The 23,197-nt window shown below is 46.9% G+C and overlaps 1 protein-coding gene and 1 pseudogene across 5 annotated transcripts in view; one reads left to right on the top strand and one right to left on the bottom strand.

The window, feature by feature from the left end:
* The window catches only part of LOC124024973, a 22,069-nt pseudogene extending 14,691 nt beyond the window's left edge, over window positions 1-7,378 (bottom strand). The window contains exons 1-5 of the transcript XR_006837117.1: window positions 7,008-7,378; window positions 4,397-4,674; window positions 3,415-3,582; window positions 1,626-1,777; window positions 1,533-1,559 (exon numbers count right to left, since the gene is read on the bottom strand). The product of XR_006837117.1 is annotated as a transmembrane and coiled-coil domain-containing protein 3-like (transcript). The remainder of the gene's footprint in view (window positions 1-1,532; window positions 1,560-1,625; window positions 1,778-3,414; window positions 3,583-4,396; window positions 4,675-7,007) is intronic.
* Window positions 4,916-23,197, top strand: LOC124024972 (DCN1-like protein 2). Of its 4 annotated transcripts, none has more exons than XM_046338680.1 (7): window positions 4,916-5,050; window positions 7,964-8,180; window positions 11,529-11,697; window positions 12,008-12,138; window positions 19,462-19,544; window positions 22,113-22,209; window positions 22,570-23,197. In XM_046338680.1, the coding sequence occupies exons 2-7, from the start codon at window positions 8,006-8,008 to the stop codon at window positions 22,647-22,649; spliced, it is 735 nt and encodes a 244-aa protein (XP_046194636.1). In that variant the 5' UTR covers window positions 4,916-5,050; window positions 7,964-8,005; the 3' UTR covers window positions 22,650-23,197. The 4 variants fall into 4 exon arrangements, with proteins under 4 accessions (XP_046194636.1, XP_046194633.1, XP_046194632.1 ...); XM_046338677.1 differs by lacking the exon at window positions 4,916-5,050 and adding an exon at window positions 5,821-5,977; XM_046338676.1 differs by lacking the exon at window positions 4,916-5,050 and adding an exon at window positions 6,629-6,786.

Genomic DNA, 23,197 nt, shown 5'->3' with positions numbered 1-23,197 from the left:
GTGATGATGAACCTGTTTATTGTTGTCCTCTATATGACCTATGTGTTGTTGTTGTTGTTGTTGTTGATGAACCTGTTTATTGTTGTCCTCTATATGACCTATGTGTTGTTGTTGTTGTTGATGAACCTGTTTATTGTTGTCCTCTATATGACCTATGTGTTGTTGTTGTTGTTGATGAACCTGTTTATTGTTGTCCACTATATGACCTATGTGTTGTTGTTGTTGTTGTTGATGAACCTGTTTATTGTTGTCCTCTATATGACCTATGTGTTGTTGTTGTTGTTGATGAACCTGTTTATTGTTGTCCACTATATGACCTGTGTGTTGTTGTTGTTGTTGTTGTTGATGAACCTGTTTATTGTTGTCCACTATATGACCTGTGTGTTGTTGTTGTTGTTGATGAACCCGTTTATTGTTGTCCTCTATATGACCTGTTTATTGTTGTCCTCTATATGACCTGTGTTTGTTTGATGAACCTGTTTATTGTTGTCCTCTATATGACCTCTATATGACCTCTATATGACCTGTTTATTGTTGTCCTCTATATGACCTGTGTGTTGTTGTTGTTGTTGTTGTTGTTGTTGATGAACCTGTTTATTGTTGTCCTCTATATGACCTATGTTGTTGTTGTTGTTGTTGATGAACCTGTTTATTGTTGTCCTCTATATGACCTATGTGTTGTTGTTGTTGTTGATGAACCTGTTTATTGTTGTCCACTATATGACCTATGTGTTGTTGTTGTTGTTGTTGATGAACCTGTTTATTGTTGTCCTCTATATGATGTGACAGGGTTGTTGTTGTTGTTGATGAACCTGTTTATTGTTGTCCTCTATATGACCTGTGTGTTGTTGTTGTTGTTGTTGTTGTTGTTGTTGTTGTTGTTGATGAACCTGTTTATTGTTGTCCTCTATATGACCTATGTGTTGTTGTTGTTGTTGATGAACCTGTTTATTGTTGTCCACTATATGACCTATGTGTTGTTGTTGTTGTTGTTGATGAACCTGTTTATTGTTGTCCTCTATATGACCTGTGTGTTGTTGTTGTTGTTGATGAACCTGTTTATTGTTGTCCACTATATGACCTGTGTGTTGTTGTTGTTGTTGATGAACCTGTTTATTGTTGTCCTCTATATGACCTGTTTATTGTTGTCCTCTATATGACCTGTGTTTGTTGTTGAACCTGTTTATTGTTGTCCTCTATATGACCTCTATATGACCTGTGTGTTGTTGATGAACCTGTTTATTGTTGTCCTCTATATGACCTGTGTTTGTTGTTGAACCTGTTTATTGTTGACCATATGACCTCTATACATGACACTAGATGAACCTCTAGGGGGACCTGTGTGTGTTGATGAACCTGTTTATTGTTGTCCTCTATATGACCTGTGTTTGTTGTTGAACCTGTTTATTGTTGACCCTATAGAAATGCTATGTGACCTCTATATGACTCTATATGAGTTTTACCTGTTGTTGTTGATGAAACTGTTTATTAATGCAGACTATATGACCATGTGTTTGTTGTTGTTGATGAACCTGTTTATTGTTGTCGAAGGCGTGGTCCTCTATGGAATGAACTATGAGTTGCTGTTGTTGATGAACCTGTTTATTGTTCCTTAAGGCGTGGTCCTCTATCTCCTCCTCCAGGCGGTCAGCAGCTCTCCTGACGTCCTCGAGGATCTCATCCAGCATGGACAGGGTCTTGTTCTGGGCCAGGGCACTCTTCACAGCCTCCACCTGGTGCTTCTCTGCTGCTACCAGCTTACATACTCCTGCTCCTCCTGATACACACAGAGAGGCAGAGAGGCAGAGAGAGAGAGACAGAGAGAGAGAGAGGCAGAGAGAGGCAGAGAGAGGCACAGAGAAACAGACAGAGAGAAACAGACAGAGAGAAACAGAAGAAACAGAGAGAGAAACAGACAGAGAGAAACAGACAGAGGAACAGACAGAGAGAGAGAAACAGACAGCTCAGAGAGAAACAGACAGACAGAGAGAAACAGACAGAGAAAGCACAGAAAGTCAGACATAGATGGGCAGAAAAAGTCTGACAGACCAATAACTTATACATACACTAGATGAACAACAGGGGGCGCTGTGTTGAAGCCATCGCCCCTCCATCTTGACACAAAATATTGTGGAGCCATAGAAATGCATGTATTAATGTCTACATTAGTTTTACCATGTTAATTCCATTACAGACACCTTAATGCAGACTTTCACATTATATTATGTGTGATAAACATAAACATTAAAAATGAAAAAGAATATGGAAAATGTTTTTCCTTAAAGTATATATATTTAGAAAGTTCTAAATGTTATTGTCCCCACTGCAAAAATGTTTTTAATAGCATGTAATTTTGTCCAGACAGACACGAACACACCCATATATATTAGGCTGCACACACTCCTCCTGCCCACACCACACATGGCACACACACACACCTCCACACCCTCACACACACATGGCTGCACACACACACTCCACACACCTCACACACACACACACGGATCTGGCCTCCACAGATAGCAGTGTATTTTGCAGAGTAATGCTGTGCCCCACTTGCCCCTGCTCTGGCTCATCCAATCAGAGATAAGAGTTCCAGCCTCTCCAGCTGGTCAGAATGCAGAACCTTTCTACCCTGCTGTTACCACGGACACAGACTTACAACATTCACTACCTTCCTATCAAAACTAAGTTTCTCCGCTCCTCACCTCCTGCTCTCATCACCTTAATGGCTGCTCTGCTCCTCCTGCCCTCACCTTAATGGCTGCTCTACTCCTCCTGCCCTCACCTTAATGGCTGCTCTGCCCCTCCTGCCCTCACCTTAATGGCTGCTCTGCTCCTCCTGCCCTCACCTTAATGGCTGCTCTCTCCTCCTGCCCTCACCTTAATGGCTGCTCTGCTCCTCCTGCCCTCACCTTAATGGCTGCTCTGCTCCTCCTGCTCCCTCACCTTAATGGCTGCTCTGCTCCTCCTGCTCCCTCACCTTAATGGCTGCTCTGCTCCTCCTGCCCTCACCTTAATGGCTGCTCTGCTCCTCCTCCTGCCCTCACCTTAATGGCTGCTCTGCTCCTCCTGCCCTCACCTTAATGGCTGCTCTACTCCTCCTGCCCTCACCTTAATGGCTGCTCTACTCCTCCTGCCCTCACCTTAATGGCTGCTCTGCTCCTCCTGCTCTCCTCACCTTAATGGCTGCTCTTCTCCTCCTGCTCTCCTCACCTTAATTGCTGCTCTGCTCCTCCTGCTCTCCTCACCTTAATGGCTGCTCTGCTCCTCCTGCTCTCCTCACCTTAATGGCTGCTCTGCTCCTCCTGCCCTCACCTTAATGGCTGCTCTGCTCCTCCTGCCCTCACCTTAATGGCTGCTCTACTCCTCCTGCCCTCACCTTAATGGCTGCTCTGCTCCTCCTGCCCTCACCTTAATGGCTGCTTCCCTGAGGGCCTCCAGTCTCTGACGGCTGCTCTCCTTCATGTTGACCACGTCCCTGTAGTCTCCCTGCAGCGCCCTCTGCAGGCCCACCACCGCCTGGAAGACTGAGCGTTCGCTCTCATTCAGCTCCTTCTGGAACACCTCCAGAGTGTGAACCTGGACGGGGGAGAGAGAAGAGAGAGGACACTAGACTAGCACCCTTGGACGGGGGAGAGAGAAGAGAGAGGACATTAGGAGACTAGGACCCTTGGACGAGGGAGAGAGAAGAGAGAGGACACTAGACTAGGACCCTTGGACGGGGGAGAGAGAAGAGAGAGGACACTAGACTAGGACCCTTGGACAGGGGGAGAGAGAAGAGAGAGGACACTAGGAGACTAGGACCCTTGGACGAGGGAGAGAGAAGAGAGAGGACACTAGTCTAGGACCCTTGGACGGGGGAAAGAGAAGAGAGAGGACACTAGACTAGGACCCTTGGACGGGGGAGAGAGAAGAGAGGACACTAGACTAGGACCCTTGAACGGGGGGGAGAAGAGAGAGGACACTAGACTAGGACCCTTGGATGGGGGGGGAAGAGAGAGGACACTAGACTAGGACCCTTGGACGGGGGGGGAGAAGAGAGAGGACACTTACAAGTTATTAGTCTCTCTAATAACAAGGCAATAACAAGTTATTAGTCTCTCTAATAACAAGGCAATAACAAGTTATTAGTCTCTCTAATAACAAGGCAATAACAAGTTATTAGTCTCTCTAATAACAAGGCAATAACAAGTTATTAGTCTCTCTAATAACAAGGCAATAACAAGTTATTAGTCTCTCTAATAACAAGGTAATAACAAGTTATTAGAATGTCTCTAATAACAAGGTAATAACCATATTGAGCCAAAAATAGTTAGATTGACCTAGAGTTAGGGTCCGTTAGGATTAGGATTAGGGTATGGAGCTAAACGGTCCATTTTACTCTGGCGCCCACCTGGAAGAGTCTCTCTGGGTCTGAGAGGGAGTGGTCTCGCCCCACAGCGGCTGCAGCCACAGCGAGCTTCTTAATGGCAGTGTTCTTCTGTCGGATGAGACTGCCCAGGCGCCGGCAGTTATCAGACACCCAGCTCCAAGCGTGCTTGGCCACAGCACTCCTGCCCCGATGCAGCTTGATGGCATGCTGAGCTACCTGCTCACGCTGCAGCGCCCCGACAAGGCCAAGGCACAGCACCGCACACACAACCCGCATCCAACCTACTACTGCTGCTGCCCCTTCAGAGAAAGAGAGAGGGGGAGGGGCAGAGAGGGAAGGGGGGGGGGCAGAGAGGGAGAGAGAGAGAGAGAGAGAGAGAGAGAGAGAGAGAGGGGCAGAGGTCAGTAGGAGAGGAGAGAGGGGAGAGGAGAGAGAGAGAGAGAGAGAGAGAGAGAGAGAGAGAGAGAGAGAGAGAGAGAGAGAGAGAGAGAGAGAGAGAGAGAGAGAGAGAGAGAGAGAGAGAGAGAGAAAAGAAAGACTATGAGCAGGAATGGCGAGAATAAAGACTATGGACTGAGAGAGGCTGGTGGCAGACAGGAGAAGAGAAAGGCTATGACAACAAACCCAACACACAGGCTGTATGGATGTTTCCCAGCCAGCTGAATCACCAGAGAGGTTAGTTCCACAGAGAGGATGGGGCGGGGCTCATACCTGCTCAGGAACAACTACTTGATGAGGCACACCTGTATCCAGTGCCCTATATCCTTCTAGAACACTTCTCACCTGACTTACCTGCCTCACCACACACAGCTGACAGCCCGAGCTAGCTCCGGGAAGAAGCAGGTCACACCACACTGAGTCAACAATAAAATGGAGGCCAAAGACTGCAGAAATGGTTTACCTATGACTTTGAAAAAAATATGTTTATAACTTATACTAGCAGCAAAGTACCTTTGTGTACATGGGTCAGGGTTAGTTATGTTTAAACTCCAGACACCTCCTATGTCCCTCCTCATGCGCAGTTCAGGGTTGAATCAGCTACTCCTACTGACCTGTGTTGATCAATGAGACCACTGTTCATGAAGGTGTAGACACACACAGGCTTATAGAATACAATTATTTCCAAGATCACTGAATAATGAAAACCATCCGTAACAACACAAAACTAGCCAACAAGTATGTTGCATTAGCTGTGCAGTATCATTACATATTCATATGAAGTACAGAGACCATTCATTCACTGGAGAGAGACAAAAAAAGGTTGGAATTACAGCAGACAGTGTTCTGATCGTGGTTTTAAATGTTGAATTACATATTCAGCAGGTACGCTATCTATTTTATGCTTTAAAGTCGTGGTAAATAAAATAGGTAAAATGTTAGACAGCTACCTACTAGCTAGTGTGCGCTACGTCGTCCTCTCTCAGTCCTAAACTCCACCACAGTTAGAAGAGGGGAAACAATCGTGCTCTTGTAGTGCCACCCCTCCCCAGTCGCCACATAGCTCTAGAGGAGGCATTCAACTACACACAGGGCGACAAACTTAATGCATTTCCAAGACCCCTTACGGTTGACCGCGACAAACGGCCTAGCTACGTCCGTCAGGTATGCATTTGAGTCAAACGTATTGTTCCCGTATTGCTCTTTATACATGACATTTGCGTGCCCGATGTTTTAGCAAGGTTGGATACGAATGCAGAAAGCTGTCAAACCTGTTAGCTTGATGGCTAATGCTAACTAACATTAGTACGGATCCGAACTTTTCAAACTTCTTCAACATTGACAGTAAAACTCCACAAAATGAGAATTTTTTTAGTCGAATTTCTCGTAACATGTCAACAACATTTTTTTTTTTAAATCAAGTTGTTTGTGGTGAATTAAGTTTGCGATACCGTAATAAAATGTTTACGTTGTAGTTATTTTTCACTTCACTTCCGAAACAAATCCCAACGATTGGTTGGATATCTGCGCGGATATCTGGGATATGTAGTTTTATCAAGTGGCGTTTTTCACAAGTTTTACTGCCCTTCTTGGAAAAAAACATCGACACAGTTGTAAAGTTGTTTGACTACTGTACTAGCTCTTAAAGACCATGAACATAAACTCATCACAGCTAGTCAATGGCAGTGTGCAAGTACATTTTTACCCGCGATTAATCACATTATTTTACATAATTAACATTTTATGCAACTGTTTATTATGCATACAATGTCATCACTATCCATGTACAGGGTTATTAGGTTCAGAAGTGCACAGAACAAGGCCACAACTTGACCACGATCACTGATTTATCCCAAGAACTACAAGTCCCAGTTTAGACCCTCAAACTTTACCTTGCGGTAGCGCTGACCTCCCGCGCAGGCGTACAAGGGGCATTGGGATATCAAGTTGGCCAAACAGAGGGTGATAAAATGGTAGGTAAGATCAAAAGGATAAACATAAACTAGTGAACAAACCAATGGTACGAAGTGTATAGCTGGAAATGTTTTGGGAGGCACGCTATGAAGCTCTCTATAACGGGTAACGAGGTGTCCTCTGGCAGTGTCGCATTGCCAGGGTTTCGTTCACTGTTGCAATTTATGAGGGAAATGGAAGGTCAGTTGTTATTGTGGACACCCGCACTTGCAACGCTTACCTTTTCCCCTGGTTGGTATGTCGCCTTTGCGTTGGAACAGAGAGGGGCTGTCCGTGCGCGCTGGCGTGGGAACTGGGTCGCGGGAGAGGGCGCCGCCAATGCCTGCTACCATCGGGCGGGTCCAGAGCGAGAGGATAGGGTCAGGTCTGCAAGACGGGCGGGCAGTTGTCTTCTCACGATTATAGCCATCTCGCACTGCACCGACAGAGACACTCTGTTCTGATTAGAAGGGACTCGGTGGTCGTGTACCAAACCCGCCGTTGTTTCTAGGAGCAAAACGTTTGTTGTTGTTTTTTTTCACTCTGTGCCTTGCTCACCGTGATGAGTGATGTAATGCCCGCTGCCAGTGTGCGTTATTAATCCCGTTCCGTTATCGGTCCCGACCACCGTTTAAGATCACTGCAGAATGTTAACATCACGATCTGGTCATCCCGACACCGATGTCTTTACCGTTTCTAACGGATTGTCCCTCAGGCTCCCAAACATGCCATATGATTCTATATAGATGTATAACATTTTGGGGGGTGCAGGTTGTGAAGAAAGTCTCGTTTCCAGTCAAAGGGACGGGTTGAACAGAACACCAGTCATTGACTGGCAGAACTCAGACAAGCCTGTCTGTCTAAAGACGCTGTTCTGCAGAGAGAGATCGACCTGCTCTCCAACAGACAGTCACAGACTAGTATCTGTCATGTTTCTGCTGCACCTGACCTGATGGCCTTAGCAGGTGACCTGAAGAGCAGTCTGTCGGGGGTCAAAGGTCGTTGGATCACCTGCCTATCTTTGTAGTCTTTGTATATGTGTGTGTGTGTGTGTGTGTGTGTGTGTGTGTGTGTGTGTGTGTGTGTGTGTGTGTGTGTGTGTGTGTGTGTGTGTGTGTGTGTGTGTGTGTGTGTGTGTGTGTGTGTGCGTGTGCGTGCACCTGTCTATCTCAACTGTGTGTGTCTCCTCTCCTGCAGCATAAGCTGAAGTCGTCTCAAAAGGACAAGGTTCGTCAGTTCATGACCTTTACTCAGTCTGGGGAGAGGACAGCTGTGTACTGCCTGACCCAGAATGACTGGAAACTAGAGGTGGCCACAGACAACTACTTCCAGAACCCCGACCTCTACTATAAAGAATCCATGAAAACCTCTGTGGACCGCAAGAAGCTAGAACAGCTCTACAACCGATACAAAGGTAAGAGGGGAGAGCATGGTAGTGGGGGTGTAGTGTGTGTACTGGGGAGAGAGGATGGAAGAGGGGGTGTAGTGTGTGTACTGGGGAGAGAGGATGGAAGAGGGGGTGTAGTGTGTGTACTGGGGAGAGAGGATGGAAGAGGGGGTGTAGTGTGTGTACTGGGGAGAGAGGATGGAAGAGGGGGTGTAGTGTGTGTACTGGGGAGAGAGGATGGAAGATGGGGGGTGTAGTGTGTGTACTGGGGAGAGAGGATGGAAGGGGGTGTAGTGTGTGTACTAGGGAGAGAGGATGGAAGAGGGGTGTAGTGTGTGTACTGGGGAGAGAGGATGGAAGATGGGGGGTGTAGTGTGTGTACTGGGGAGAGAGGATGGAAGAGGGGGTGTAGTGTGTGTACTGGGGAGAGAGGATGGAAGAGGGGGTGGTGTGTGTACTGGGGAGAGAGGATGGAAGAGGGGGTGTAGTGTGTGTACTGGGGAGAGAGGATGGAAGAGGGGTGTAGTGTGTGTACTGGGGAGAGAGGATGGAAGAGGGGGTGTAGTGTGTGTACTGGGGAGAGAGGATGGAAGAGGGGGTGTAGTGTGTGTACTGGGGAGAGAGGATGGAAGAGGGGTGGGGAGAGAGGTGTAGTGTGTGTACTGGGGAGAGAGGATGGAAGAGGGGGTGTAGTGTGTGTACTGGGGAGAGAGGATGGAAGAGGGGGTAGTGTGTGTACTGGGGAGAGAGGATGGAAGAGGGGGTGTAGTGTGTGTACTGGGGAGAGAGGATGGAAGAGGGGGTGTAGTGTGTGTACTGGGGAGAGAGGATGGAAGAGGGGGTGTAGTGTGTGTACTGGGGAGAGAGGATGGAAGAGGGGGTGTAGTGTGTGTACTGGGGAGAGAGGATGGAAGAGGGGGTGTAGTGTGTGTACTGGGGAGAGAGGATGGAAGAGGGGGTGTAGTGTGTGTACTGGGGAGAGAGGATGGAAGGGGGTGTAGTGTGTGTACTGGGGAGAGAGGATGGAAGAGGGGTGTAGTGTGTGTGGAGGGGATGGAAGAGGGGGATGGACTGGGGAGAGGATGGAAGAGGGGGTGTAGTGTGTGTACTGGGGAGAGAGGATGGAAGAGGGGGTGTAGTGTGTGTACTGGGGAGAGAGGATGGAAGAGGGGTGTAGTGTGTGTACTGGGGAGAGAGGATGGAAGAGGGGTGTAGTGTGTGTACTGGGGAGAGAGGATGGAAGAGGGGGTGTAGTGTGTGTACTGGGGAGAGAGGATGGAAGAGGGGGTGTAGTGTGTGTACTGGGGAGAGAGGATGGAAGAGGGGGTGTAGTGTGTGTACTGGGGAGAGAGGATGGAAGAGGGGGTGTAGTGTGTGTACTGGGGAGAGAGGATGGAAGATGGGGGTGTAGTGTGTGTACTGGGGAGAGAGGATGGAAGAGGGGGTGAGTGTGTGACTGGGGAGGAGGATGGAAGACTGGGGGGGGTGTAGTGTGTGTACTGGGGAGAGAGGATGGAGAGGGGGTGTAGTGTGTGTACTGGGGAGAGAGGATGGAAGAGGGGGTGCAGTGTGTGTACTGGGGAGAGAGGATGGAAGAGGGGGTGTAGTGTGTGTACTGGGGAGAGAGGATGGAAGAGGGGGTGTAGTGTGTGTACTGGGGAGAGGGATGGAAGAGGGGGTGAGGATGGAAGAGGATGGAAGAGGGGGTGTAGTGTGTGTACTGGGGAGAGAGGATGGAGAGGGGGTGTAGTGTGTGTACTGGGGAGAGAGGATGGAAGGGGGTGTAGTGTGTGTACTGGGGAGAGAGGATGGAAGAGGGGGTGTAGTGTGTGTACTGGGGAGAGAGGATGGAAAGTGTGTGTACTGGGGAGAGAGGATGGAAGAGGGGTGTAGTGTGTGTACTGGGGAGAGAGGATGGAAGAGGGGGTGTAGTGTGTGTACTGGGGAGAGAGGATGGAAGAGGGGGTGTAGTGTGTGTACTGGGGAGAGAGGATGGAAGAGGGGGTGTAGTGTGTGTACTGGGGAGAGAGGATGGAAGAGGGGTGTAGTGTGTGTACTGGGGAGAGAGGATGGAAGAGGGGGTGTAGTGTGTGTACTGGGGAGAGAGGATGGAAGAGGGGTGCAGTGTGTGTACTGGGGAGAGAGGATGGAAGGGGGTGTAGTGTGTGTACTGGGGAGAGAGGATGGAAGAGGGGGTGTAGTGTGTGTATTAGGGAGAGAGGATGGAAGGGGGTGTAGTGTGTGTACTGGGGAGAGAGGATGGAAGAGGGGGTGTAGTGTGTGTATTAGGGAGAGAGGATGGAAGAGGGGGTGTAGTGTGTGTACTAGGGAGAGAGGATGGAAGAGGGGGTGTAGTGTGTGTACTGGGGAAAGGAGAGGGGATGGTAGAGGAGGACTAGGGAGAGGGAGAGCTGTTAGGATCAGGTGTGTACTGGAGACTCCTTGCTGTCCCCAGTCCACCTGGAGAGGTGGAGAGTGTTAGGATCAGGTGTGTACTAGGGGAGTTTTTCCTAGGGAGAGGGGAGAGTGTTAGGATCAGGTGTGTACTGGAGAGGGGAGAGGTGGAGAGTGTTAGGATCAGGTGTGTACTGGAGAGGGGAGAGTGTTATGATCAGGTGTGTACTGGAGAGGGGAGAGTGTTATGATCAGGTGTGTACTGGAGAGGGGAGAGTGTTAGGATCAGGTGTGTACTGGAGAGGGAGAGGTGGAGAGTGTTATGATCAGGTGTGTACTGGAGAGGGAGAGGTGGAGAGTGTTAGGATCAGGTGTGTACTGGAGAGGAGAGAGGTGGAGAGTGTTAGGATCAGGTGTATACTGGAGAGGGGAGAGGTGGAGAGTGTTATGATCAGGTGTGTACTGTGCTCTGTGGGTGTATATGAAGAACAAAGGAAACATTTAATGAGGTGTGTGTGTAATGTACCAGCTCTGTGTTGTAGTCCTGTCACAGTGTTGTTCCTCTCCAGACCCCCAGGATGTGTAATGTACCAGCTCTGTGTTGTAGTCCTGTCTCAGTGTTGTTCCTCTCCAGACCCCCAGGGTGTGTAATGTACCAGCTCTGTGTTGTAGTCCTGTCTCAGTGTTGTTGTTGTTCCTCTCCAGACCCCCAGGATGTGTAATGTACCAGCTCTGTGTTGTAGTCCTGTCACAGTGTTGTTCCTCTCCAGACCCCCAGGAAGTGTAATAGACCAGCTCTGTGTTGTAGTCCTGTCTCAGTGTTGTTGTGTTGTTCCTCTCCAGACCCCCAGGGTGTGTAATGTACCAGCTCTGTGTTGTAGTCCTGTCTCAGTGTTGTTGTGTTGTTCCTCTCCAGACCCCCAGGATGTGTAATGTACCAGCTCTGTGTTGTAGTCCTGTCTCAGTGTTGTTCCTCTCCAGACCCCCAGGATGACAATAAGATCGGTATCGATGGGATCCAGCAGTTCTGTGATGACCTCACCCTGGACCCGGCCAGTAGGAGTGTTCTGGTGGTGGCCTGGAAGTTCCGTGCCGCCACACAGTGTGAGTTCAGCAGGAAGGAGTTCCTCGACGGCATGGCCGAGCTGGGGTGAGCTAGCTTTCTGTGATGTCATCTCTCTGCGCCACGCAGACGTGTTCGCTGCTCAGTAGGATGGACATTTTGAATGACAGCAAATGTTGTTATTGGACAACTAAACATTTTGAAACGGAGGTCGGGCAGGTATTAGCTGGACTCCAATAAGAGTGTGTGTGTGTGTGTGTGTGTGTGTGTGTGTGTGTGTGTGTGTGTGTGTGTGTGTGTGTGTGTGTGTGTGTGTGTGTGTGTGTGTGTGTGTGTGTGTGTGTGTGTGTGTGTGTGTGTGTGTGTGTGTGTGTGTGTGTGTGTGTGCTCCCCCTAGCTGTGACAGTCCAGAGAAGCTGAAGGCTCTGCTCCCCAGACTAGAACAGGAAGTCAAAGACACGGCCAAGTTTAAAGACTTCTATCAGTTCACCTTCAACTTCGCCAAGAACCCTGGACAGAAGGGACTAGGTACGTATTTTACATATCTTTCTGGAGAAAAGCTCTGCACAGAGGTTCTGGTGAATGAACAGAGGTTCTGGTGAATGAGCAGAGGTTCTGGTGAATGAGCAGAGGTTCTGGTGAATGAGCAGAGGTTCTGGTGAATGAGCAGAGGTTCTGGTGAATGAGCAGAGGTTCTGGTGAATGAGCAGAGGTTCTGGTGAATGAGCAGAGGTTCTGGTGAATGAGCAGAGGTTCTGGTGAATGAGCAGAGGTTCTGGTGAATGAACAGAGGTTCTGGTGAATGAGCAGAGGTTCTGGTAAATATTGTATCCAGACAGAGAGGTTTAGTCAAACCCTGGTTGGTCCAGCACTGTGTTTGAGGAGAAGGTCTATCACCCTGGTGTAGTTTTCCTAACCCTGGTGTTGAATTCCTCCTGGGGAACATTGGTAGATCACTATGGTGGTTTGGCATCAGCGGTGTAATGTAGTTCTGTCTCAGTCAGTAGCAGCCCGGCAGCAAACAGGAAGAATGTCTTTTAGATGGAAAACAATGACTTGTCCTTCCAGGTAAGTGAAGAGCTCCCCCTTCACAACTCTGCCTCTATTTGGACTACTGCTGTTCTGTGAGCCATGCTGAGGAGAGGGCCTGGAGTCTGACAGTTAGTGTACTGTTACTGTGTAATAACTGGTTTATGGATAGATCACCTATCAAGCTAAACAGAGACCAGGGTGGGTCCCAAATAGAGCTCTATTCCCTGCATAGTCACTACTTCTGACCAGAGCCCTATGGGCCCACTAGTGCACTATTTAGGGAACTCCCTGCATAGTCACTACTTCTGACCAGAGACGTCTGGGCCCAATAGTGCACTATTTAGGGAACTCCCTACATAGTCACTACTTCTGACCAGAGCCATCTGGGCCCACTAGTCCACTATTTAGGGAACTGGGTACCATTTGAGACACCACCCAGGAGATTCCCTGGATGGGACCACTTTGTTCTGGTTGTTGTTTCTGCTGGTCTGTGTTGTTATGACGACCGGAGTAGGTGACCCAGCTAAGTTCCTGGAACAACAGTAGGGCCCTTTGTCAAACCTCACCACACTGTAATCTCTCTCTCTCTCTGTAACTCTCTGTCAGACGCTGTAATGTCTCTCTCTCTCTCTCTGTAACTCTCTGTCAGACGCTGTAATGTCTCTCTCTCTCTCTCTCTAACTCTCTGTCAGACGCTGTAATGTCTCTCTCTCTCTCTCTGTAACTCTCTGTCAGACGCTGTAATGTCTCTCTCTCTCTCTCTGTAACTCTCTGTCAGACGCTGTAATGTCTCTCTCTCTCTCTCTGTAACTCTCTGTCAGACACTGTAATGTCTCTCTCTCTCTCTCTCTGTAACTCTCTGTCAGACGCTGTAATGTCTCTCTCTCTCTCTCTCTAACTCTCTGTCAGACGCTGTAATGTCTCTCTCTCTCTCTGTAACTCTCTGTCAGACACTGTAATGTCTCTCTCTCTCTCTCTCTCTGTAACTCTCTGTCAGACACTGTAATGTCTCTCTCTCTCTCTCTGTAACTCTCTGTCAGACACTGTAATGTCTCTCTCTCTCTGTAACTCTCTGTAAGACACTGTAATGTCTCTCTCTCTCTCTCTCTCTCTGTAACTCTCTGTCAGACACTGTAATGTCTCTCTCTCTCTCTGTAACTCTCTGTCAGACACTGTAATGTCTCTCTCTCTCTCTCTCTCTCTGTAACTCTCTGTCAGACACTGTAATGTCTCTCTCTCTGTCAGACACTGTAATGTCTCTCTCTCTCTCTGTAACTCTCTGTCAGACACTGTAATGTCTCTCTCTCTCTGTAACTCTGTCAGACACTGTAATGTCTCTCTCTGTAACTCTGTCAGACACTGTAATGTCTCTCTCTGTAACTCTGTCAGACACTGTAATGTCTCTCTCTCTCTCTCTCTCTCTCTCTGTAACTCTCTGTCAGACACTGTAATGTCTCTCTCTCTCTCTGTAACTCTGTCAGACACTGTAATGTCTCTCTCTCTCTCTCTGTAACTCTCTGTCAGACACTAATGTCTCTCTCTCTCTGTAACTCTCTGTCAGACACTGTAATGTCTATCTCTCTCTCTCTGTAACTCTCTGTCAGACGCTGTAATGTCTTTCTCTCTGTAACTCTCTGTCAGACACTGTAATGTCTCTCTCTCTCTGTAACTCTCTGTCAGACACTGTAATGTCTCTCTCTCTCTCTGTAACTCTGTCAGACACTGTAATGTCTCTCTCTCTCTGTAACTCTGTCAGACACTGTAATGTCTCTCTCTCTGTAACTCTCTGTCAGACACTGTAATGTCTCTCTCTCTGTAACTCTCTGTCAGACACTGTAATGTCTCTCTCTCTGTAACTATCTGTCAGACACTGTAATGTCTCTCTCTGTCAGACACTGTAATGTCTCTCTCTCTCTGTAACTCTCTGTCAGACACTGTAATGTCTCTCTCTCTGTAACTCTCTGTCAGACACTGTAATGTCTCTCTCTCTGTAACTCTCTGTCAGACACTGTAATGTCTCTCTCTCTGTAACTCTCTGTCAGACACTGTAATGTCTCTCTCTCTGTAACTCTCTGTCAGACACTGTAATGTCTCTCTCTCTGTAACTCTCTGTCAGACACTGTAATGTCTCTCTCTCTGTAACTCTCTGTCAGACACTGTAATATGTCTCTCTCTCTGTAACTCTCTGTCAGACGCTGTAATGTCTCTCTCTCTATCTGTAACTCTGTCAGACACTGTAATGTCTCTCTCTCTATCTGTAACTCTGTCAGACACTGTAATGTCTCTCTCTCTCTCTCTGTAACTCTCTGTCAGACACTGTAATGTCTCTCTCTGTCAGACACTGTAATGTCTCTCTCTGTCAGACACTGTAATGTCTCTCTCTCTCTCTGTAACTCTCTGTCAGACACTGTAATGTCTCTCTCTCTCTCTCTGTAACTCTCTGTCAGACACTGTAATGTCTCTCTCTCTCTCTGTAACTCTCTGTCAGACACTGTAATGTCTCTCTCTCTGTAACTCTGTCAGACACTGTAATGTCTCTCTCTCTCTCTGTAACTCTGTCAGACACTGTAATGTCTCTCTCTGTCAGACACTGTAATGTCTCTCTCTCTGTAACTCTGTCAGACACTGTAATGTCTCTCTCTCTGTAACTCTGTCAGACACTGTAATGTCTCTCTCTCTCTGTAACTCTCTGTCAGACACTGTAATGGCTCTCTCTCTCTCTGTAACTCTCTGTCAGACACTGTAATGGCTCTCTCTCTCTCTGTAACTCTCTGTCAGACGCTGTAATGTCTCTCTCTCTAACTCTCTGTCAGACGCTGTAATGTCTCTCTCTCTCTGTAACTCTCTGTCAGACACTGTAATGTCTCTCTCTCTCTCTCTCTGTAACTCTCTGTAAGACACTGTAATGTCTCTCTATCTCTCTCTCTCTCTCTCTCTCTCTGTAACTCTCTGTCAGACACTGTAATGTCTCTCTCTCTCTCTGTAACTCTCTGTCAGACACTGTAATGTCTCTCTCTCTCTCTCTCTCTCTCTGTAACTCTCTGTCAGACACTGTAATGTCTCTCTCTCTATAACTCTCTGTCAGACACTGTAATGTCTCTCTCTCTCTGTAACTCTGTCAGACACTGTAATGTCACTAGGGCTGTGATGATACCAGTATCGCAGTACATTTTCCACGTGGCAAAAATGAAAACAGGAAGCAGACAACTCTTTGGTCCTTTAATAACCTGCTGTGTTTAAGACATAGTGTTCTATATCTGGGTCATAAATACATGTTCTATATCTGGGTCATAAATACATGTTCTATATCTGGGTCATAAATACATGTGACTCTGGATGACAACATAATGATGTTTGATTCCAACATCAGGGCTGTTTTCCTCAACAAGTTAAATCCGCTACGTGTTTTGTTTTCATGTGACGATACTAACGACTATGGTGATACTGGTATTGTCCCGGCCCTAAATGCCTAAATGCCACCCCCTCAATCTCTTTCTCTGTCTCTCTCTCTCTCTCTTTATCTCTGTCGCTCTCTCTCTCTCTCTCTCTCTCTGTCTCTCTCTCTCTCTCTTTATCTCTGTCGCTCTCTCTCTATCTCTGTCGCTCTCTCTATCTCTGTCGCTCTCTCTCTCTCTTTATCTCTGTCGCTCTCTCTCTATCTCTGTCGCTCTCTCTCTCTCTATCTCTGTCGCTCTCTCTCTCTCTATCTCTGTCGCTCTCGCTCTCTCTCTATCTCTGTCGCTCTCTATCTCTGTCGCTCTCTCTATCTCTGTCGCTCTCTCTCTCTCTATCTCTGTCGCTCTCTCTCTCTCTCTTTATCTCTGTCGCTCTCTCTCTCTCTCTTTATCTCTGTCGCTCTCTCTCTCTCTCTTTATCTCTGTCGCTCTCTCTCTCTCTTTATCTCTGTCGCTCTCTCTCTCTTTATCTCTGTCGCTCTCTCTCTCTTTATCTCTGTCGCTCTCTCTCTTTATCTCTGTCGCTCTCTCTCTTTATCTCTGTCGCTCTCTCTCTTTATCTCTGTCGCTCTCTCTCTTTATCTCTGTCGCTCTCTCTCTCTCTGTCGCTCTCTCTCTCTCTGTCGCTCTCTCTCTCTGTCGCTCTCTCTCTCTCTCGCTCTCTCTCTCTCTTTATCTCTGTCGCTCTCTCTCTCTTTATCTCTGTCGCTCTCTCTCTCTTTATCTCTGTCGCTCTCTCTCTCTCTTTATCTCTGTCGCTCTCTCTCTCTCTTTATCTCTGTCGCTCTCTCTCTCTCTTTATCTCTGTCGCTCTCTCTCTCTTTATCTCTGTCGCTCTCTATCTCTGTCGCTCTCTCTCTCTCTCTCTTTATCTCTGTCGCTCTCTCTATCTCTGTCGCTCTCTCTCTCTCTTTATCTCTGTCGCTCTCTCTCTCTCTCTCTCTCTCTGTCGCTCTCTCTCTTTTTCTCTGTCGCTCTCTCTGTCGTTATCTCTATCTCTCTCTTTATCTCTGTCGCTCTCTATCTCTGTCGCTCTCTCTCTCTCTCTATCTCTGTCGCTCTCTCTCTCTCTCTTTATCTCTGTCGCTCTCTCTCTCTCTTTCTCTGTCGCTCTCTCTCTCTCTCTTTATCTCTGTCGCTCTCTCTCTCTCTCTTTATCTCTGTCGCTCTCTCTATCTCTGTCGCTCTCTCGCTCTATCTCTGTCGCTCTCTTTATCTCTGTCGCTCTCTCTGTCGCTCTCTTTATCTCTGTCGCTCTCTCTCTCTCTCTCTTTATCTCTGTCGCTCTCTCTCTCTCTTTATCTCTGTCGCTCTCTCTCTCTCTCTTTATCTCTGTCGCTCTCTCTATCTCTGTCGCTCTCTCGCTCTCTCTCTCTCTTTATCTCTGTCGCTCTCTCTCTCTCTCTCTTTATCTCTGTCGCTCTCTCTCTCTCTCTTTATCTCTGTCGCTCTCTCTCTATCTCTGTCGCTCTCTCTCTCTCTCTTTCTCTGTCGCTCTCTCTCTCTCTTTATCTCTGTCGCTCTCTTTATCTCTGTCGCTCTCTCTCTCTCTCTTTATCTCTGTCGCTCTCTCTCTCTCTTTATCTCTGTCGCTCTCTCTCTCTCTTTATCTCTGTCGCTCTCTCTCTCTCTTTCTCTGTCGCTCTCTCTCTCTTTATCTCTGTCGCTCTCTCTCTCTCTCTTTATCTGTCGCTCTCTCTATCTCTGTCGCTCTCTCTATCTCTGTCGCTCTCTCTATCTCTGTCGCTCTCTCTCTCTCTCTCTCTCTATCTCTGTCGCTCTCTCTCTCTCTCTTTATCTCTGTCGCTCTCTCTCTCTCTCTCTCTTTATCTCTGTCGCTCTCTCTATCTCTGTCGCTCTCTCTATCTCTGTCGCTCTCTCTATCTCTGTCGCTCTCTCTATCTCTGTCGCTCTCTCTCTCTCTCTCTATCTCTGTCGCTCTCTCTCTCTCTCTTTATCTCTGTCGCTCTCTCTCTCTCTCTCTCTTTATCTCTGTCGCTCTCTCTATCTCTGTCGCTCTCTTTATCTCTCTTTATCTCTGTCGCTCTCTCTCTATCTCTGTCGCTCTCTCTATCTCTGTCGCTCTCTTTATCTCTGTCGCTCTCTCTCTCTCTCTTTATCTCTGTCGCTCTCTCTATCTCTCTCTCTCTCTTTATCTCTGTCACTCTCTCTTTATCTCTGTCGCTCTCTCTTTATCTCTGTCGCTCTCTCTTTATCTCTGTCGCTCTCTCTCTCTCTCTTTATCTCTGTCTCTCTCTCTCTTTATCTCTGTCGCGCTCTCTCTCATTATCTCTGTCGCTCTCTCTTTTTCTCTCTCTCTCTCTCTTTATCTCTGTCGCTCGCTCTCTCTCTTTATCTCTGTCGCTCTCTTTATCTCTGTCGCTCTCTTTATCTCTGTCGCTCTCTCTTATCTCTGTCGCTCTCTTTATCTCTGTCGCTCTCTCTCTCTGTCGCTCTCTCTCTTTCTGTCTCTTTCTTTCTCTCTCTCTTTCTCTGTCTCTTTCTTTATCTCTGTCGCTCTCTCTCTTATCTCTGTCGCTCTCTCTCTCTTTATCTCTGTCTGTCTCTCTCTCTCTCTCTCCTTATCTCTGTCGCTCTCTCATTCGTTCACACACTAACTCCAAGGTCAGCAGTTATGTTATCAAACTATTCCGACTCCATAGAAACAACAGAAAAACAGAACACCCTCCCGAGTGGCTCAGCTTTCCAAGGCACTCCATCGCAGTGTTGAGGCGTCACTACAGACCCGGATTCCATCCCAGGCTGTGTCGCAGCCGGCCGCGACCGGGAGACTCATGAGGCAGCACACAATAGGTCCAGCGTCGTCTGGGTTATGGGAGGGTTTGGTCGGCCCGGGATGTCCATTTCCCATCGCGCTCTAGTGACTCCTGTGGCGGGCCGGGTGCAGTGCACGCTGACACGGTCACCAGGTGCATGGTGTTTCCTCCGACACATTGGTGCGGCTGGCTTCCAGGTTAAGTGGGCATTGTGTCAAGAAGCAGTGTGGTTGGGTTGTGTTTCAGAGGACGCATGTCTCTCAACCTTCTCTCCCGAGGCCGTACTCTACTCTCTATATCAGACCTGGAGATGACTAGTCTACTGATGGTGTTACTAACCCCTCTACTCTCTATATCAGACCTGGAGATGACTAGTCTACTGATGGTGTTACTAACCCCTCTACTCTCTATATCAGACCTGGAGATGACTAGTCTACTGATGGTGTTACTAACCCCTCTACTCTCTATATCAGACCTGGAGATGACTAGTCTACTGATGGTGTTAATAACCCCTCTACTCTCTATATCAGACCTGGAGATGACTAGTCTACTGATGGTGTTACTAACCCCTCTACTCTCTGTATCAGACCTGGAGATGGCTGTGGCCTACTGGAACCTGGTTCTAACTGGTCGATTCAAGTTCCTGGACCTCTGGAACAGGTTTCTATTGGTGAGTGGATGTCAGTCTGTATTAATGGCTGTTCCCTAAATAATATACTACTCTGGACAGAGTCTAGGTGTTTCCTCCATGTGTTGATAGTCTCTGGTGATGTCATCTATCTGTGTGATTAATACAGGAGCATCATAATCTCTGATGTCATCTATCTGTGTGATTAATGCAGGAGCATCATAATCTCTGATGTCATCTATCTGTGTGATTAATGCAGGAGCATCATAATCTCTGATGTCATCTATCTGTGTGATTAATGCAGGAGCATCATAATCTCTGATGTCATCTATCTGTGTGATTAATGCAGGAGCATCATAATCTCTGATGTCATCTATCTGTGTGATTAATGCAGGAGGAGCATCATAATCTCTGATGTCATCTATCTGTGTGATTAATGCAGGAGCATCATAATCTCTGATGTCATCTATCTGTGTGATTAATGCAGGAGCATCATAATCTCTGATGTCATCTATCTGTGTGATTAATGCAGGAGCATCATAATCTCTGATGTCATCTATCTGTGTGATTAATGCAGGAGCATCATAATCTCTGATGTCATCTATCTGTGTGATTAATGCAGGAGCATCATAATCTCTGATGTCATCTATCTGTGTGATTAATGCAGGAGCATCATAATCTCTGATGTCATCTATCTGTGTGATTAATGCAGGAGCATCATAATCTCTGATGTCATCTATCTGTGTGATTAATGCAGGAGCATCATAATCTCTGATGTCATCTATCTGTGTGATTAATGCAGGAGCATCATAATCTCTGATGTCATCTATCTGTGTGATTAATGCAGGAGCATCATAATCTCTGATGTCATCTATCTGTGTGATTAATGCAGGAGCATCATAATCTCTGATGTCATCTATCTGTGTGATTAATGCAGGAGGAATCATAATCTCTGATGTCATCTATCTGTGTGATTCTCTGATGTCATCTATCAGGAGCATCATAATCTCTGATGTCATCTATCTGTGTGATTAATGCAGGAGCATCATAATCTCTGATGTCATCTATCTGTGTGATTAATGCAGAGCATCATAAGATGTCATCTATCTGTGTGATTAATAATCATAATCTCTGATGTCATCTATCTGTGTGATTAATGCAGGAGCATCATAATCTCTGATGTCATCTATCTGTGTGATTAATGCAGGAGCATCATAATCTCTGATGATGATTAATCATCTATCTCTGATGTCATCTATCTGTGTGATTAATGCAGGAGCATCATAATCTCTGATGTCATCTATCTGTGTGATTAATGCAGGAGCATCATAATCTCTGATGTCATCTATCTGTGTGATTAATGCAGGAGCATCATAATCTCTGATGTCATCTATCTGTGTGATTAATGCAGGAGCATCATAATCTCTGATGTCATCTATCTGTGTGATAATGCAGGAGCATCATAATCTCTGATGTCATCAGGAGTCATAATCTCTGATGTCATCTATCTGTGTGATTAATGCAGGAGCATCATAATCTCTGATGTCATCTATCTGTGTGATTAATGCAGGAGCATCATAATCTCTGATGTCATCTATCTGTGTGATTAATGCAGGAGCATCATAATCTCTGATGTCATCTATCTGTGTGATTAATGCAGGAGCATCATAATCTCTGATGTCATCTATCTGTGTGATTAATGCAGGAGCATCATAATCTCTGATGTCATCTATCTGTGTGATTAATGCAGGAGCATCATAATCTCTGATGTCATCTATCTGTGTGATTAATGCAGGAGGAGCATCATAATCTCTGATGTCATCTATCTGTGTGATTAATGCAGGAGCATCATAATCTCTGATGTCATCTATCTGTGTGATTAATGCAGGAGCATCATAATCTCTGATGTCATCTATCTGTGTGATTAATGCAGGAGCATCATAATCTCTGATGTCATCTATCTGTGTGATTAATGCAGGAGCATCATAATCTCTGATGTCATCTATCTGTGTGATTAATGCAGGAGGCATCATAATGTCATCTATCTGTGTGATTAATGCAGGAGGAGCATCATAATCTCTGATGTCATCTATCTGTGTGATTAATGCAGGAGCATCATAATCTCTGATGTCATCTATCTGTGTGATTAATGCAGGAGCATCATAATCTCTGATGTCATCTATCTGTGTGATTAATGCAGGAGCATCATAATCTCTGATGTCATCTATCTGTGTGATTAATGCAGGAGCATCATAATCTCTGATGTCATCTATCTGTGTGATTAATGCAGGAGCATCATAATCTCTGATGTCATCTATCTGTGTGATTAATGCAGGAGCATCATAATCTCTGATGTCATCTATCTGTGTGATTAATGCAGGAGCATCATAATCTGATGTCTGATGTCATCTATCTGTGTGATTAATGCAGGAGCATCATAATCTCTGATGTCATCTATCTGTGTGATTAATGCAGGAGCATCATAATCTCTGATGTCATCTATCTGTGTGATTAATGCAGGAGCATCATAATCTCTGATGTCATCTATCTGTGTGATTAATGCAGGAGCATCATAATCTCTGATGTCATCTATCTGTGTGATTAATGCAGGAGCATCATAAGCGGTCGATCCCCAAAGACACGTGGAACCTGCTACTGGACTTTGGCAACATGATCGCAGACGACATGTCCAACTACGACGAGGAAGGTGAGATATAACCACCTATTAAGGATGGGTCCCAAGTGGCACCTTTTCCTGTGCTCTACTTTTGACCAGGGCCCATAGTGCACTAGATACGGATTAGGGTGCCATTTGAAACGCAGACAAACATTTCTGCAGGACCAATAAAACATACACTAATCCACACCCTGTCCACCCTGACCTCAGATCCAGGATTCCTCTCCCCCCATAACCACTAGGCGTATGACTAAGATCTGACCTGGAGTCATCAGTTAGGGATTGGGACTTGACTTCTACCTACTACCATACAGCGCAATCACCTATTAAAACATTTCTGCCAATCACTTACCATGTAGCTAATCATGTGACCCTTTTCTGCCCACTCAGGAGCTTGGCCTGTCCTCATCGACGACTTTGTGGAATTTGCCCGGCCAATCGTGACAGGGGGCAAGCGTAAAACCATATAGGTCATACCCAGTTCCCAGCAGGGGCTGACGATTTTATACACACCAGCCAAAAAGAGACTTCTACAAGACTGTCCAAGTTTGTGAGACTGAGCTGCCAATCAGGGGCCGGGGAGCGACATGACAGCCAATCGGAGAGAAGGAAAACAACAACAGGAAGAGGAAGTTATCTTTTTCTTTGTTTTGGGACTGAGTCACTCCGGGAGGCGGGCTGTTAGCAGGGGGTGGGATCGTCGCGGAGCTATGAGCTCTGCTCCCATTGGCTAGCTGGATCAGACTGATCGGCCAACGACTACAGTACCCATACACCAGCCACCATCAGATCAGTGGGCGTGTCTATAGATTCTAGAACTGGTGCTCTGGTCCCACCCCCCCTAGCTGCAGCCCCCCCCCGACCCCGCCCCCTCCTTACTAAAGAACGACCAGGGAGAACAAACAGAACACCCACAGCAGTGGAGGCTGCTGAGAGGAGGACGGTTTGCTCTCTGCAGCAGACAGACAGAATGGTGTGATATTTGATCCAGGGGAGGCTGCTGAGAGGAGGACGGCTC

The sequence above is a fragment of the Oncorhynchus gorbuscha genome, unplaced genomic scaffold, assembly GCF_021184085.1.
Source record: "Oncorhynchus gorbuscha isolate QuinsamMale2020 ecotype Even-year unplaced genomic scaffold, OgorEven_v1.0 Un_scaffold_2101, whole genome shotgun sequence".
NCBI lineage: Eukaryota > Metazoa > Chordata > Actinopteri > Salmoniformes > Salmonidae > Oncorhynchus > Oncorhynchus gorbuscha.
The sequence above is the reverse complement of the archived record's forward strand: the minus strand, read 5'-3'. Positions and strand labels throughout refer to the sequence as shown.